The sequence below is a fragment of the Mizuhopecten yessoensis genome, unplaced genomic scaffold (assembly GCF_002113885.1).
Source record: "Mizuhopecten yessoensis strain PY_sf001 unplaced genomic scaffold, ASM211388v2 scaffold5133, whole genome shotgun sequence".
Classification (NCBI taxonomy): domain Eukaryota; kingdom Metazoa; phylum Mollusca; class Bivalvia; order Pectinida; family Pectinidae; genus Mizuhopecten; species Mizuhopecten yessoensis.
The window spans coordinates 372,591-390,726 of record NW_018405896.1 but is presented as its reverse complement, the minus strand read 5'-3'; the positions used below and the strand labels follow the sequence as shown (position 1 = coordinate 390,726).

General features: G+C 38.1%; 2 protein-coding genes across 33 annotated transcripts in view; one reads left to right on the top strand and one right to left on the bottom strand.

Moving 5' to 3' along the window:
- LOC110450216 (187-kDa microtubule-associated protein AIR9-like) overlaps window positions 1–8,296 on the bottom strand; it is a 35,651-nt gene extending 27,355 nt beyond the window's left edge. For all 32 annotated transcript variants that reach the window (XM_021497564.1, XM_021497567.1, XM_021497578.1 and 29 more), the window contains exons 1-5: window positions 8,119–8,296; window positions 5,563–6,424; window positions 5,189–5,278; window positions 1,820–1,891; window positions 1,524–1,582 (exon numbers count right to left, since the gene is read on the bottom strand). In XM_021497564.1, coding sequence (XP_021353239.1) covers window positions 1,524–1,582; window positions 1,820–1,891; window positions 5,189–5,278; window positions 5,563–6,424; window positions 8,119–8,234 — 1,199 coding nt within the window. In that variant the 5' untranslated portion in view covers window positions 8,235–8,296. The remainder of the gene's footprint in view (window positions 1–1,523; window positions 1,583–1,819; window positions 1,892–5,188; window positions 5,279–5,562; window positions 6,425–8,118) is intronic.
- A 3,404-nt stretch (window positions 8,297–11,700) lies between these two features.
- Window positions 11,701–17,864, top strand: LOC110450219 (ependymin-related protein 1-like). The gene is made up of 6 exons (XM_021497586.1): window positions 11,701–11,901; window positions 12,988–13,098; window positions 13,243–13,318; window positions 16,239–16,397; window positions 16,942–17,048; window positions 17,761–17,864. Exons 1-6 carry the CDS (start codon window positions 11,761–11,763, stop codon window positions 17,785–17,787), a joined length of 621 nt encoding a protein of 206 aa, XP_021353261.1. The 5' UTR covers window positions 11,701–11,760; the 3' UTR covers window positions 17,788–17,864.
- Window positions 17,865–18,136: the final 272 nt, after the last annotated feature.

The window sequence follows — 18,136 nt, the reverse complement described above, 5'->3', positions numbered from 1 at the left end:
TCAGCCCCACCATTTGTACAATTTTGAATCCCTGCATCCCATGAATGCTTTTGATTAAATATGATTGATATCCAGTGCATAGTTCTACAGAAGAAGTCGTTTGTAGAAATATAGCCAAATTACCCCTTTTTGGCCCCGCCCCTCAGTCCTCTGGGGGGGTCAGCCCAACCATTTGTACAATTTTGAATCTCCACAACCTAGGGATGCTTCCAGTCTAATATGGTTGATATCCATCACTTAGTTCCAGAGAAGAAGTCGCTTAAAGCAGTTTAGCCAAAATGCCCCCTTTTTGCCCCGCCCCTCAGCCCCCTGGGGGGTCAGCCCTACCATTTGTACAATTTTGAATCCCTACCACCTAGGGATGCTTCGAGTCAAATTTAGTTAAATTCCAATCAGTGATTAAGAAGAAGAAGTCGTTTAAAGAAATTGTTGACGGACAGACGACGATGGACGCCACGGTATGGCATAAGCTCACCTTGGTCCTTTGGACCAGGTGAGCTAAAAATTCTGTTGGATATCTTAGTTTCATTAAAATATATTCTATTAAAGACAGCACAGCAAACTTCAAGAACAATTGAGGTTCTAGAAAGAGAAAATGAAGAAAAGATTATAGAGATGATTTTCATACTAATTCTTTTTATCCCTTCTGTAGTTATTAGACTGACCCTTATAACCACTCCAGTATCTGTAGTTATTATACCAACCCTGATAACCACTCCAGCATCCGTAGTTGTTATACTGACCCTTATAACCACTCCAGCATCTGTAGTTGTTATACAAACCCTGATAACCACTCCAGCATCCCTAGTTATTATACTGACCTTTATAACCACTCCAGCATCCCTAGTTGTTATACTGACTCTTATAACCCCTCCAGCATCCGTAGTTGTTATATCAACCCCGATAACCACTCCAGCATCCCTAGTTATTATACTGACCCTTATAACCACTCCAGAATCCCTAGTTGTTATACAAACCCTTATAACCACTCCAGGATCTGTAGTTGTTATACCTACCCTGATAACCACTCCAGCATCCCTAGTTATTATACTGACCCTTATATCCACTCCAGCATCCCTAGTTATTATACCTACCCTGATAACCACTCCTGCATCCCTAGTTGTTATACCTACCCTGATAACCACTCCAGCATCCCTAGTTGTTATACAAACCCTTATAACCACTCCAGCATCTGTAGTTGTTATACCTACCCTGATAACCACTCCAGCATCCGTAGTTGTTATACTGACCCTTATATCCACTCCTGCATCCCTTGTTGTTATACCAACCCGGATAATCACTCCAACATCCCTAGTTGTTATACTGACCCTTATATCCACTCCTGCATCCCTCGTTGTTATACCAACCCGGATAACCACTCCAACATCCCTAGTTGTTATACTGATACTTATAACCACTCCAGCATCCCTAGTTGATATACCAACCCTGATAACCACTCCAGCATCCCTAGTTGTTATAACAACCCTGATAACCACTCAAGCATCCCTAGTTGTTATACTCACCCTTTTAACCGCTCCACCACCCTAAGTCTGTTGTCATAAAGTTTGAGTTCCCGCAAATCCTGAGAGAAATAGATGAAGAAATTAAAAGCACAGAAGTGATTTGGTAATGAATCATTTTAAAGAGAGAAGGTCTTAAAAATGATCCAAGCTACACTTTTCATTTTTTCTATCAAATGTGCAGTTTACTTTCTCAGAAAGCAGTTCAGAGGGAAGAGGTGTTGATGTTTAACTGGTCCTGTATCTGATAATAATGTTAGTGATGTTTCCATAAAATACATCACAGCTTTCCAACTTACCGAGTTTGGCTCCAAGTTTTCAATTTTCTCAATGAAGTTACATGACAGGTCTAGTACTCTCACTTTGGTAAACTGGAATAATAAATTTTTAATAAAGGTGGAAAGCAAACCAAATAATAACTCTTAAGTTTGTTGTATCATATTTCATAATATACAAATAATATTGTACATGTATACAATAACTTCAAAATTTGTAAGAACAACGTCCTGAAATCTCTCACCTTAATACCTTTTTATATACAACAAACAATCTGACATACAACAACCTTATGATATTGACATTAAATTTGACTCAATGATCTTGAAACTTTTTCTTCAAAATAATCCTTGCCTCTAAGTCCACAATATGAACAACATGAAGGTCATAACCTTGACAAATTTTTTGAAACATACTTTCCATAAATGACTATTATATTGTAATTTATTTCATACTTACTAATAAATACATTTTTTTTGTATATGCGATACGACACAATTGCTCTAACCCATATCAGCCCTCGCCGTATCACACCCCAAAACCCATATCAGCCCGCAAAACCCATATCTCACCCCTTTTGGAAAAAAAATCGTTTTTTCAATATTTCAAAAATAAAAATAAATCATAAGATAGTATTGTTTATTAGTAAGTATGTAATAAACAGAATAAAACACGCCTTTTTCCATATCACCCCCAGTATCAACCCTCGACCAATATCAGCCCTCGGGCCTTCGGCCCTTGGGCTGATATTGCAGTTTCGGGTTGATACTGGGTGTGATATGGAAAAAGGCATGTATTATTCTCTATATAATGCATATATACATGCATGGGGAAAAATAATACCACATGTCTCCGAGATAATTTACCAATCTATTACATTTGTACTACTGTATATTGTGACCTCGACATGGATCCCATGGCCTTGACCATTTGTACTACTGTATATTGTGCCCTTGACATGGATCCCATGGCCTTGACCATTTGTATGGATCCCATGGCCTTGCCCATTCGACTACTGTATATCGTGACCTTGACATGGATCTCATGGCCTTGACCATTCGACTACTGTATATTGTGACCTTGACATGGATCCCATGGCCTTGACCATTTGTATGGATCCCATGGCCTTGACCATTCGACTACTGTATATTGTGACCTTGACATGGATCTCATGGCCTTGACCATTCGACTACTGTATATTGTGACCTTGACATGGATCCCATGGCCTTGAACATTTGTACTACTGTATATTGTGACCTTGACATGGATCCCATGGCCTTGTACATTTGTACTACTGTATATTGTGACCTTGACATGGATACCATGGCCTTGACCATTTGTACTACCGTATATTGTGACCTTGATATGGATCCCATGGCTTTGACCATTTGTGCTGCTGTATATTGTGACCTTGACATGGATCCCATGGCCTTGTCCATTTGTACTACTGTATATTGTGACCTTGATATGGATCCCATGGCTTTGACCATTTGTACTGCTGTATATTGTGACCTTGACATGGATCCCATGGCCTTGACCATTTGCCAAAAAAACTATTACTAAAGCTCTTATCATACAACTGTACATGTTGAAACGAAATACCAATATCTACTTAAAAATTGGTCTGAAATTACAAACATCAGCCATTTCTAGATTTCAGATACATCCATGACCTTGACCTTTTAACTGACATGACCTCAAAATCTGGCATCTCTTCAATGACAAAATTCAATTATATAAAATATTAGCTATTTTCATCTTTCTAATGCATCTGTGACCACGACCTTTTATAATACAACTTTGAAAATTTTCTAACACAAAGTTTACATGAATACCTACAAAATTGTATAGTTCATGTATATATATAAACAAAGAGACAATATTTTCCAGATAATTGTACTGGTATTAAAATATTAGAAAATGATTTTCAAGTGGCTACTAGGTAGCAGAGTACAGTAGAAATGGCTTGACCCTAAAAATAAAGGGCATGTCTCGGATAAACATGGATAGGGGATTCATCCTGCACAACACACCTACATATATATATATATATTTATAAACTACATTTTGAATACGGTTTTTCAAAAAGTGATTTCCACAGATTTGGAACTTGTGAAAACCATGGATACCACATCAAAAACCATCAAAAAATGCAAAAATATATTATTTTTAACCCAAAATTTGACCCACCCAAGTAGTATTTTTTTTCTTAAAACCTGTCTTAAATCAAATATCACCTACTCGGTCACAGATACTCACATTTAAGCATAGGTCGTCGAACCAGATGTTTTACAATATTTACACATGTGCTGAGTACAAAAATAGACTACTTGAAAAGCTAGCTTTTGTTGTGTAGACACAGATTTGTAAAAGGCAAAAAATGTGGTCTCAAACCAAAATATATTTTTTTTTAAATGTGAAGCCCACATAGTCCAATTCATCATGTATATAATGCCAATTTTAGAGCTGATTTTTTTTTTATCTTTCGATACATGTAATATTACAGGGGTTATTCATTGTACAAAAATATCACCCATGGCCACAGTACGCTACTGTACACTGCTACCCTAGGAGCCATTTATGAACAGACTTTAAAGTGTGCTGTAGGCCCTACAGGTACTAAGAGAACCTACAAAAGAAAACCATTGAACGACTGGTAAATGAGAAGATTTCCCTAGATGCCCCAAACTTCACCCCCTTTTCACTCCTCATAGGACCCCTGAATAGTACAGTCCCTTTTCTTTCACAATATCTGAATTAAAATCACTTAGGGAAATAATCTACCAAAATTGGTCCAGTAGTTCTTGAGAAGTTATTCAAAAAGAAAGTTTACAGATGAAGGACAGAAAAAAGGGGCAATCGATTACAAAAATCACATGGCCCTTTAGTCAAGTTAAATACCTGTAGCATAGTTTGAAACAACAAGAGATCCCAGAGGATATTGGTGCCCATCGTAAAATCTTCATTATTTCTATATAAGAAACAAAAGTAGCAGACAGGAAAAACTACTTATCCGAGGGAAATGTACACATGAAATTTGAGAAAGATCGGTCAAGGACTTTTAGAGAAATAACAAACTTGAACTGTCAAAATCCAAGATGGCTGTTTTTTCAAGCAGTCTCAAAATGAAACATGAACAACTACTAATTAAGGGAACATTCATATGAAAATTGAGATAGATATGTGTCGACTTCATGAGAAACAGTAACAACAAGAGATGAGTAAGGACTGACCACAGACATTGGACCACGGACAAAGGATAAATTAAACAGTCGACTTTGTGCTGATGACGGGTTCAGCATTTGTTTGAAGTCTTCATTCTAATATTTGAATACCTCTAATACTAGAAAAAAACAAGTCAAACAAAACTGAGTGACTAAGATTCAACTTACCTTTTCTAAATTAGAGATGGCAGTCAATTCAGCAGCATGGAGATTGATCTCATAAATTTTCTCAAAATCTCCTTCCTGATTCTGCTCAAGCTGCAATCAAACATTCATTGTTTTTTCATTCTTGTTCATTTAATTACTTCTTTCAAAGAATTGTATCATAGCTATACATTTGTAGAAACATTCTCTATGGCATAATTACTAAATACAAAATATGAATATTACAGTACTTCTACATACTCATTAAAATTATCGTTATTGATCAATAATAACAGATCGTTTATCAGACTCGTAAAAGTTATCATTGTTGGATAGGGTTGTTAATGGTCATGATACTCTAAACGATTTATCAGACTCAGTTACTTAGATAAACTTACAATTTCCTTTGGATCAATGACTCTGGACTGTTTTGGAACTTCTGAGAACTCGGTGCTCTGGCTTATCTCGGATTCTAAGGCATCACTGTATCCGCTCCTTGTGCTGCTTAAAGCACTACTTCTTCCACTACTGGAAGCACTGCCTCTACGAGTACCACTGCCAGGAGCTCTACTTTTTTCAGTCCCGCTGCTGGGAGCACCAGTTCTCCTACCAGAGGAAGCAGCCTTTCTACCACTGCTAGGCCTACCACTGCTGGGCAGACCACATTTCTCCGTGTCAGTAGAGGCTATACCACTTCTCTGACCAAGGTTACCACTCCGATTACCAAGGTTACCACTCCGATTAGCAGAAACACCACTCTTGCTGCTTCCTTCAACTCCTCTCTGACCACTTCTGGGAACACCACTTTGAACAGTGTTCCTTGAGATTCCACTAGCAGTTGTCCTTTCATTTGAAAGACCACCAACCTTTCTGCTTACGTTGGAAGCACTTCTAGAGCTACCCCCAGGAACACCACTTCTATAGATAATACTGTCAGGAGCACCACTTCTACTTCCACTGGGAGCACCACTGTCTATACCTGGTATTTTCCCTTTAGAGTCCCTTTTTACCAGTTTACTAGTTGGCCCCATCCCCCTTTGGCCTCCCTCCACATCAGTGTTTAACACTCGACCAAATGTAGGGTCAGTTGTGTTTTTCAAATTTTGTCCAGTTTTTGGAACATCTATGAACTGTATATCACATTCTGGACTTCCCTCCAAAGTGATTTCCTTGTTACCTTTGCGGTCTTGTGTCCGGGACGGTGGAGTTGGACCAGCACCCATATCGTGCCGTAATATTACTGGTTTGTTACGACCAGAACTGGCAATTAAAAAAAAAAAAAAAAATAATGACACTGCATGATTAGCCAACTGATCACTAGGACAGCTGGCAATAATGATTGATAATTAGATTATTTGAGAAAGATCTGATTTTACAGAAAGTTCATATTTTAATATGAGCAGCTAGTCATTATGGTACTTGTATATGAAATCATTTTTCACAATTTTTCTATTTTTTTTCTTCACCCAGAGCATATATCTTATCGTGGAATGCCAGGGTTGGGGAGCCCTAGATTCATCCCGCTGACAACAAAAGGTATGGGTTTTTACATGCTTTTCTGTGCATTTCCTTATTCATTCTTACACAGCTGGCCATGTAACCTAGTTTTTCCCTGATGTAACCTAGTTTTCCCCTGATAGAGGTTTACACAGCTGGCCATGTAACTTAGTTTTCCCCTGATGTAACCTAGTTTTCCCCTGATGGAAACCTCTATCGTATATGAACATGATGTCTTAAAGCTTTAGACAATGAGATGATGTCATGCTGCAGAAAGTTTAATATCATATCAATCTGTTTTGTTGAATTTTATTTTCTAGTTCCAGTAGTTATCTTCATTTATTATAATCTTATTTCTACATTTAGTGTAAAGCAAACTGTGATCTAAGCTTGGTTCAGTACTAAAGAAGGTGGTATTTTAATGCAAAAAAGCAGCTACACATCTTGTTCATGAATATAAATTGGTTAACAATATAAGAAAATAAGTCTATCATATATACATCATATATAGGATAGAAATGTCCAACCCTTGGGTACGTGTTGTTATTAGGACAATTCCACCAATCCAACACATACCCAACTTTACTTTATAGGCTATAAGTTATACCGGTATGTTCTTTGTAATTAATAATAAAATTAAATTTTGTATGTCCTATCAACACCTAAGGCAACAACTAAAGGACATGCCTCCATGTGTGTTTTGTATGCGTGCTTGTGTGTATGTGTGCAGGTGCATGTAAATGTAAAATTATATCCTATGCAAAACATATTGTCTTCATTCACAATGGTAGCTGATATTAACTAAGAATAGAGAAGGAAATTCACAGAAAAACGTATATGGACACAATACTCTCCAGCATTGTCTGTAGAACATGTACAAACTGACCAACCAGACCACATGACAGTAACATGATGTAGAACATGTACAGCCTGACCAACCAGACATGACAATAACATGATGTAGAACATGTACAGCCTGACCTACCAGAAAAGCAGACAATGATGGGTAGTGGTACAACATAGAAATTTTATCAAAAGTTTACCTTTTCCAGGTGTACTATTTTATAATCCAATAAAAAGGTCACAGTAGAAAAGCTACTTTTCAGTAAGTTAACTTGAGTAAAACAATTGTGAACTCGTTTGTATTTTCCTTATTTTTATTTAACCTCATTACAGACCTGAGCATATGTGTTAACTTTCACTACAGTACCTAATAACAGGAACATAAAGCAAAGTTTTATTGAAAATGGGAGAAAATTCCTCATCATTTCTTCATTTTAATTTTTAGGGAAATGTAACTAGCACATTCAACAATAAGTAGAAACAAACAAAACAATAAAAATATGAAGTTGTCTATTGGTATGCACGTATAACACAATAAGCCTACTGGCTTATATGGACGGATGTGCCATGAACAGTACTGGCAGTAGGTCAACCAATGTCCTGTCAAAACTAACCTTGCGATTGTCCTTCTCATTCTTGGAGGCGGTTCATCTAATGCCATCAAACCAACAGGTCTCCCAAGTGATGTTGGGACGTTTCCATTCATTCTTGCTTTCATTTTACCCTCCATATTTTGCCACTTTATGTTCGCTTGAGCATCGCAACCCGGTTGTTTACCTTGGAGCTCGCCATATTGGATAACCGTAGTTCTCTCCCTTGAACGCATACCAAGAGGAGTTGAGTCCCCTGAATACTTATAATTTAAAGGTATAAATATATGATATAGCTATATGATAAAGGTAATAGGTAATACAAATGCAATTACACGAATAAATCGAAGATTTTTTTTTTTAATGTGACTAAGAAAAGAAAATAAGATTGCATGTTTTTCGGCTACGTTTTTTACTTTATATAATGATATCGTTAAATCATTTTGCTAAATTTTGATTTTTTTTCAACTTAAATAATGTTGGTTTAATCACCGACATAATCGCTTGGCTGGATTTTTTCTTTATCCCTGACAATTTTATAAATGTATTACATAGAGCTAATATAAATAAGAACATTAGAAATACAATCAACAATTTTGAAAAGGGAAAGAGCCTTTGGTTAGTTTACTATATGATAATGAGTATGTAAGGGAAACACAGTTAATCGTGTATAGAAACAATAAGTGCTTAATACTAATAACGCGGGGAATTTTGAAACATCCATGATCAAGGCGTTATATTTTAGACATGCCGAATATAAGTAAAAAAAACTACCAAAACGTGAGAAGTATTTAATGGCTGTATATATAATATATATTCATGTAACATAAAATCTGAGGGAATTTAGCAAAAGATTTTGATATCTTATCATTTAAAAAAGAGAAATTAGAAACAATAAGACAAACAGAAAGAATGGACATCTGACAAGGTCTAAGGACCAGTAGAGAGTGGAAAAGCCACAAAGTACTTCTGCAGACCTGAGTCTAGGAATTACACAAATAAGGTACCGTATAAGTTAGAAAAAGATAATCGATTCATTTTAACAGAACGAAATACAATATTGAAGGTAGTAAACGTTCATGAAAAAAGTACTGTAACCAGTTTAAAGCATATCGAAGATGTCGAACTAAATCAATTATTCAATGATTTTAAATTTAAAAAAAAAAGAAAAAAGGCAAAATGTAAAAGATGTGCATTGATTAAGTTGCCTTACAAGCGTCAGCTGTAGGGAATTTCCTTTTAGCTCAGCGGAAGAGCATCGGGCTTGAGAGCCAAGAGTCGCGGGTTCGAGCCTCAGCGACGGCACAATCTTTATCACTATTCCTCGTCCTGTTACAAAAATATGATCGAGGGTTGAGATTCCACTATCTCACCCACAAGGGGGTGAATGATTCTTTTTCTCTTTCCCTGTTCTTTCAATGTGTATCATATACACAATGTAATGACAACGCTACATGCTAAATTCAGGGTTGACGCGTCGTTGATGTATTGTTGACGTGACGTCATTGTATTGTTGAAGTGACGTCATACCATTGTTATGAATAGGGGAATCCCCCCGTCTCAACCCTAGGGTGAGATTAATAGAATCTATCGCTACTGGTTGTGTAAGATAGAGAAATCTCAACCCGAGGACTAAGATTTTTTTGTCCAGAACGAGGCTTGCCGAGTTCTGGACAAAAAGTCTTAGTCCGAGGGTTGAGATTTCTCTATCTTACACAACCAGTAGCGATTGATTATTTTTCTCCCATATCTAACAGTATTTTAATGTGAAATAAAGGTTAACATGGACCCAAAACACATACAGGCAATTTGTTGATGGATTGTTGACGTGACGTCATTGTATTGTTGAAGTGACGTCATGCCATTGTTATGAATAGGGGAATCCCCCCGTCTCAACCCTAGGGCGGAGACAGATAAATCTAGCACCGGCAAAACGGGAGATAAATCTGTCAGGTGTGGGAGAAAANACTGGTTGTGTAAGATAGAGAAATCTCAACCCGAGGACTAAGATTTTTAGATTTCTCTATCTTACACAACCAGTAGCGATAGATTCTATTAATCTCACACCGGTAAAAGTGCGGATACACCTGTCCAGGGTAAGAGAATAATAGAATCGATCGCTACTGGTTGTGTAAGATAGAGAAATCTCAACCCGAGGACTAAGATTTTTATGAACAAAAAATCTTAGTCCGAGGGTTGATATTTCTCTATCTTACACAACCAGTAGCGATTGATTATTTTTCTCCAAAATCTAACAGTATTTTAATGTGAAATAAAGGTAAACATGGACCCAAAATAAATCTGTCAGGTGTGGGAGAAAAGGAAATCTCACACCAGTAAAAGTGTGGATACACCTGTCCAGGGTAAGAGAAAAGGAAATCTCACACTGGTAAAAGTGCAGATACACCTGTCCAGGGTAAGAGAAAAACCCGATCTTGCTCAGTTACAGGTATTTGATTTTTTTCTCGCACCTTTTATTTCGATTTTTTTTTTATTTTGCTAAAAACTGTAAGTATCCCGCCTAGGGCCTCAAATGATGATGACCTCTTCACTGCTTAAGCTACATTTGAATGCTTCCGCGTAAAAACGTAGTCCGTCCTTACATAGATTACAACGTATTTCACAATGTAGATTATATTTTATCTACAACATCAAATATCTAACAACATCAAAACTATACAATAACGTCAAAACAGAACATCTATAATGCAAATTGTCAATTTCAAGCAGTTAATGCGCGAATGAATACATCGTAGTGTAGTGTAGTGTAGAAAAATCTAGCTTTGGGTATGGCGTGGGATACCCCGGTCTGAGGTGCGAGAAAACGTTTTCTCACACCCTTCACAGGCGTGTCTCTCGTTTTAGCCGGGAAAGATCAGATTGTCACCCCTAGGGGGAGATAGTCTCGTGCCGATTAGCACGTGTTCAATTGTGACGTCATTAAAATGCGTCACCGGTAATTGTGACGTCATCAAAAGCGAATAACGATATTCATACCCCACATGTGCTTTGGTTTACAAACTTGGTACATTATTGTTGGTGGAGGTGAGACTAAAATAATAAGATGGGAGAAAAATAACCATCCCCTACCTTGAGGGTGTAACAGAGAATTAAGAGCCTCGGGTTAGACAACCAAAAAAACCACCCCTCGGGTAGGAGATTTCTCTGCCACACCCTAAAGGTAGGGGAAGATTCTATTAGTCAGCCGTACAAGATTATGAATACCTTTGCTAGCAATACAAGATTTAGGAAACATACTTCAAAAGTATAGGATCAAAATGAAAAACATCAACAGTTCATCTTCAAATACTGATTTGTCGATTTTGTAACAAATTATTTAACAATAGCCATCCAAATGTCCGGATAGACTTGAACAAGTGAAAAAATAGTTTCTTATAAAGCTTTCTTTATACATATTACATGAGAAAATACATCATATTATTGGGGTGATCGTATATAGGTACTTCATGTGTCAAAGATAACTTTAATGATATTGAGTAAGACAATGTCACCGAGTAGTCTAAGTCAAGCTCTATATGATAAGAGTTGATAAGGAGATGGACAGGAGCGATAGGTCACGTTCACTGGTCTAAGTAGAGCGGGCAGTTGTGTTTCAGGAGTCACTACTTGAGAGGACGCCACAGGAATCACCTCACCACAGTCAACATGCTTCAAGTCCTAGTCACTTTGTCCGTCGCCGCAGTGGTAGGGGCCCAGATCTGTTGTGTGCCCAAACAATGGGAGGGCGTACAGGGGAACGTTCTGGCCGCCATCCAACCCAACGACGTGGAACCCATGATTTTGTCTGTAAGTACGAACTTTGTCAACGTGCTCTTTGAAGCGAAATTCGTAATATTTACTCAGATGTGTACTTGGTAAATCGAGTATTCAAAACTGTAAGGAGTTGATTTTTGAAAAAAGTTTGCTAGAACGCAGAGCCAAATATTCTGTTTTAACTATAAGAGCAATGCATCTATTTTACACCAAAAAAAGAAAGAAAATATACATTATTTTCAAAAGTATTGATCATGACGCTTTACTGCGATATTTATCATCTTCTAATAAACAAAGAAAGAAATAATTAAGGTTGAATCTATTGTCTATTTTTTAAAACTATAAACATCTGATTGAAGTTTTTTTTTCTTAACAAATCAACATATTTAATATAATATAATATAATATACAGCATTTATATAGCGCCCTATATAATTTGTAAAATTACTTTAAGGCGCTTTACAACATATGGATAATAGTAATGGTTATAATTGTGAAAACAAACAACAAAGGCTTGCAATCACTTTCATACATTTAACAAGCAATGTGCACATAATTGAACAAATAAAAGGGTGGTATTTACATGACGTCTTTGCAAAGATTCTAAAATACAGACGTGAAGAGGTGAGTTTTTATGTCGCCAGGGTATTCGACTTCCTAATAGCAGATGGTAAGCTATTCCACAACGTAGCCGAAACCCTCCCAAAGCATCTGTTTCCGTATAGGTCACAGTACGAGATTTTTGGACACACAACAAAGATTCTGATTCCGACCGCAGTGATATTGACGGCTGATACAGGGTAACAAGTTCCTGTAATTCATACATAAGCTGAATTAATGATCAGATAGGTCAATACTAGCACCGATACGAGAAGTGTGTCAGGGTTCTACCCTGAACAATGATCAACAACCAAGAAAATATCCCGAAGTAAATTGATTACACGCCAATAAAACAAATGTCGTAAGAATCACATATTTAGAGACGGCCCGATTTTCTGACATTCGTAATGAAATTTGTAATTCGAACAGTATGAGTATGATATAAGTAAGCATCCCTATGTATGGTGACGTGTAATTGACGTCGTTTGACACATATATTATTATCATTCTGTATTACAGTCATCCTATATGATATCATATGACGCCATAAACAAGCGTGTCGCCACCATAGAGTCACTCAGCTCGGGCAACTTCAGCGGCACCGCAGGAGTCATCCTCGACTATAGCGCAGTAAGTACATAATAGGTGTCGCCATATATAAACAGCAGTAAGTACATATAAGTATCGCCTGAAGTCTGTAGACACTAGGGTGCATACAAACGCAACTTTCTGAGTATCCATATTAAATATTAATGTATATGTCTTCTTCAACAGGGCATTCAGTACACCATTCAGGGACCAAAATGTACCAGGACTACTCTTGGAAGCTTTTTAGAAAGCTGCATTCCATGTAAGTACTTTTTAGTTTTTATGGTAAATTTCTAGATTCTACAAGTTTGTATAACAGTAAGACAAATGCACAGTTGTAACTTTCCTGAGGTAGTGAAGCTAAATTAAAGCATAATTCATATATGTATGGTTTCCTCGTCAAGACCTACCTATTCTAACTCGTCTTCCAACTTTTATGCATAGTTTTACTGTGTTTATACGTAATCCCGTCTGTAAACGTTTCTACCGTTTGTTAATGTACTCCCGTCTGTAAACGTTTCTACCGTGTGTTTATGTACTCCCGTCTGTAAACGTTTCTACCGTTTGTTAATGTACTCCCGTCTGTAAACGTTTCTATCGTTTGTTTATGTACTCCCGGCTGTAAACGTTTCTACCGTGTGTTTATGTACTCCTGTCTGTAAACGTTTCTGCCGTTTGTTAATGTACTCCCGTCTGTAAACGTTTCTGTAGTCCCGTCTGTAAACGTTTATGTAGTCCCGTCTGTAAACGTTTATGTACTCCCATCTGTTAACGTTTATGTAGTCCCGTCTGTTAATGTTTCTACCGTTTGTTTATGTACTCCCGTCTGTTAACTACTTCCGTCTGTTGACGTACATCCTTATGTTAACGTATATCTTCCGTCAGTCTCACTGTAATGAACTTTGGTCCACTGGACTTAGTCAGTCTCACTGTAACGAACACGTCAATTGGGTCCACTGGACTAAGCAAGTTACACTGTAACTAACACGTAACTTCAGGGGTCCACTGGACTAAGCCAGTTACACTGTAACGAACACATAACTTCAGGGGTACACTGGACTAAGCCAGTTACACTGTAACTAACACGTAACTTCAAAGGTCCACTATATTTAGTCAGTCTCACTGTAACTAACACGTAACTTCAATGGTCCACTGGACTTAGTCAGTCTCACTGTAACTAACACGTTACTTGGGTCCACTGGACTAAGCCAGTTACACTGTAACGAACACGTAACTTCAAGGGTCAACTGGACTCAGCCAGTTACACTGTAACTAACACGTAACTTCAAGGGTCCACTGGACTTAGTCTCATTGTAACTTACACGTAACTTCAAGGGTCCACTGGACTTAGTCAGTCTCACTGTAACTAACACGTTACTTCAATGGTCCACTGGACTTAGTCAGTTACACTGTAACTAACACGTAACTTCAAGGGTCCACTAGACTTAGTCAGTCTCACGGTAAAGAACACGTAACTTCAAGGGTCCACTGGACTAAGTCAGTCTCACTGTAACTAACACGTTACTTCAAGGGTCCACTGGACTTAGTCATCTTCACTGTAACTAATACGTAACTTCAAGGGTCCACTGGACTTAGTCAGTCTCACTGTAACTAACACGTTACTTGGGTCCACTAAACTAATCCAGTTACACTGTAACGAACACGTAACTTCAAGTGTCCACTCGACTAAGCCAGTTGCACTGTAACTAACACGTAACTTCAAAGGTCCACTTGACTTAGTCTCACTGTAACTAACACGTAACTTCAAGGGTCCACTGGACTTAGTCAGTCTCACTGTAACTAACACGTAACTTCAAGGGTCCACTGGACTAGGCCAGTTACACTGTAACTAACACGTCACTTGGGTCCACTGGACTAAGCCAGTTACACTGTAACTAACACGTAACTTCAAGGGTCCACTGGACTAAGCCAGTTACACTGTAACTAACACGTAACTTCAAGGGTCCACTGGACTAAGCCAGTCATTCTTTCTAACCCAGAACGGGATTTTGTTTATTAAATATTTATGCATTTTTTCACTGGACTTAATCAGTATCACGGTAAAGAACACGTAACTTCATGGATCCACTGGACTTAGTCAGTCTCACTGTAACTAACACGTCACTTGGGTCCACTGGACTAATCCAGTTACACTGTAACTAACACGTAACTCCAAGGGTCCACTGGACTAAGCCAGTTACACTGTAACTAAAACGTAACTTAAAGGGTCCACTGCACTAAGCCAGTTACACTGTAACTAACACGTAACGTCAAGGGTCCACTGGACTAAGCCAGTTTCACTGTAACTAACACGTAACTTCAAGGGTCTACTGGACTTCGTCAGTCTCACGGTAAAGAACACGTAACTGCAAGGGTCCACTGGACTAAGCCAGTTACACTGTAACTAACACGTAACTTCAAGGGTCTACTGGACTTAGTCAGTCTCACGGTAAAGAACACGTAACTGCAAGGGTCCACTGGACTAAGTCAGTCTCACTGTAACTAACACGTAACTTCAAGGGTCCACTAAACTTAGTCAGTCTCACTGTAACTAACACGTAACTGCAAGGGTCCACTAGACTTAGTCAGTCTCACTGTACCTAACACGTAACTTCAAGGGTCCACTAGACTTAGTCAGTCTCACTGTAACTAACACGTAGCTTCCAGGGTCCACTGGACTTAGTCAGGCTCACTGTAACTAACACGTAACTTCAAGGGTCCACTGGACTAGGTCAGTCTCACTGCAACTAACACGTAACGTCAAGGGTCCACTGGACTAAGTCAGTCTCACTTTAACTAACACGTAACTTCAAGGGTCCACTGGACTAAGTCAGTCTCACTTTAACTAACACGTAACTTCAAGGGTCCACTGGACTAAGTCAGTCTCACTGTAACTAACACGTAACTTCAAGGGTCCACTGGACTAAGCAAGTTACACTGTAACTAACACGTATCTTCAATGGTCCACTGGACTAAGCCAGTTACACTGTAACTAACACGTAACTTCAATGGTCCACTGGACTAAGCCAGTTACCCTGTGGGTCGCGGGTTCGAGACCTACATGGGGCAGTCGCCAGGTACTGGCCGTAACTAGCACGTAACTTTTGTCCACTGGACCAAGCAATGGATGCTTTTTCTGTCGTGTCCTTTCCTACATATATTCTTTGTTTTCATTCAAATAGCCAATGCTCACAATGATGGCGATACTTACTACGGCGCCATTACTCCACTCAACGTTACTGCGTACAGCTACGTCAGGCACGGCTTTAATGTGTTGGCAACCGTTACACAAGACACGTGCGCACCAGTACAAGAAGTGATTTATGGAGATTACGCTGGAAGTAAGTTGTATTTTCACGGTATATTTTGGGTAATTTGAAAACCAACCCATAAGAAATTATTTTAGTATTTTGACCCTCACTAAATTATTCGGTACATGAATTTCCGAATGAATTATAATGGATCTGGGCTGGATAGATCGCAGGTGATCATGTAGTTCAGTTGACAAAGTTTCTGTTTATAATTTGGCGATTCTAACTTGTCGCATGTTCCGCGCAATGCTACAAATTGGGGCCGCGACCACGATATGAAAATGCAAATTTGTTATACAAGTCTGGGACCTCGATCGGAACTATTGACGGACGCCCATCGCATTTCCATCGTCCTTTCACGTAGATATATTATTTCATTGTAGTAGTTTTGTATAACGTTTTAGAAAGCAAATATCATATTCCTGCATTCAAGTATGTCAAACGAGAATGCAACTGACTTAACTTTCTGTCAATTAAAGAGTTCAGATGAGTGACAATCTTCTGATAGAAAATGTCCTCTCCCGAGAAGTGATTGTTTCGCAGTATGTGTTAATGACAACTTTGCTTCCTTCAGACCGGTACATGCAGTCCGTCGGTTACAGTAATATCACCCCTGGGATCAAGGACTCCTCAGTGTTCATGCCCCCGGCTTTCTGTGATAATGTTCCACTTATCCACTCCGTAAGTACACCTAACCTACACAATAGACAAGATACTGGTTAACATTTCCGCGATAACCAAGTAATTAATTCTTTTTAACCCAGAACGGGATTTTGTTTGTTAAATATTTATGCATTTTTTCGCCATAATATCAATTTTATTCATATTAGTTCAATTTTCATAAATATACAGGACACAATTTTCTATTACAACGTGATATTTCCAGCGCGTGGTTACGATAGAATGCAATTAGATAACATTTTGGGATGAAATGTACATATATTTGAAATGCTTTAGAGCCAAAAGCAGGTTCTGATTATTTCGGAATAAATTGTGAAAGTAATAGGTTGGTAACTATTTTCAACCTCAAACTGTCCGTGTAACCAGCTACTGAGCCAGCTATTGCCCGTGTAGCCAGCTATTGCAAAGTCGATGAACAATTTAATGCACATATTGTCATTATAAATGCATTCATAAAACACTTCTTTGTATTGCATGCCATTTTCTTGGGCGACTTCCCACAAGTGTCTCGGTCTGTGATCACTAACGGTATACCACTAGGCCTGTGGCATGGTGTTTACCACAACGTCACGATCATCAAGTTTATTACGTCGTAAAACATGAGGATGTTTCCATAACGTCATAACATTTCAGCGTATTTTTCTTAAACGTATACAAGTATATGTACTTTAAATGTCCGACAATTTGTTTACAAGTACAGTTTTACTTTCAGAACCTGCCTGTTTTCCCAATGGCTTGAGCAGTCCCACACCACCTACGTGGTCAGTCCATATCATTGTTAACGCCTCATAGTGAATAAAATCATTGTACATTTTTGCTTTGTGTTGGGTTGTTTCGTCAACTAGATGTTGTTGGAAACAAAAAGATCATGGAAGGATCTTGGCGCCCACCATGAGAGGATCTTAATGAGAATCTACAAAAGATAATATTTTACCTTCTCTGCCTTCATTTTCCGTACATCTCGTACATCAACTTAAATCTTGACATGTCATATGTCATTGTATAAGAATTACTAAAAACTTGTAATTCTGACATAGTTAATATGTGCTGTCAATGAAGAATGAATTCTCATTAGAATCAGGGATATT

Coding starts and splice junctions, on each gene's coding strand:
- LOC110450219 (XM_021497586.1), top strand. CDS start 11,761: ATGCTTCAAGTCCTAGTCACTTTGTCCGTCGCCGCAGTGGTAGGGGCC. Junction 13,099..13,242: donor TCATCCTCGACTATAGCGCA/GTAAGTACATAA, acceptor CTTCTTCAACAG/GGCATTCAGTACACCATTCA. Junction 16,398..16,941: donor TTATGGAGATTACGCTGGAA/GTAAGTTGTATT, acceptor TGCTTCCTTCAG/ACCGGTACATGCAGTCCGTC.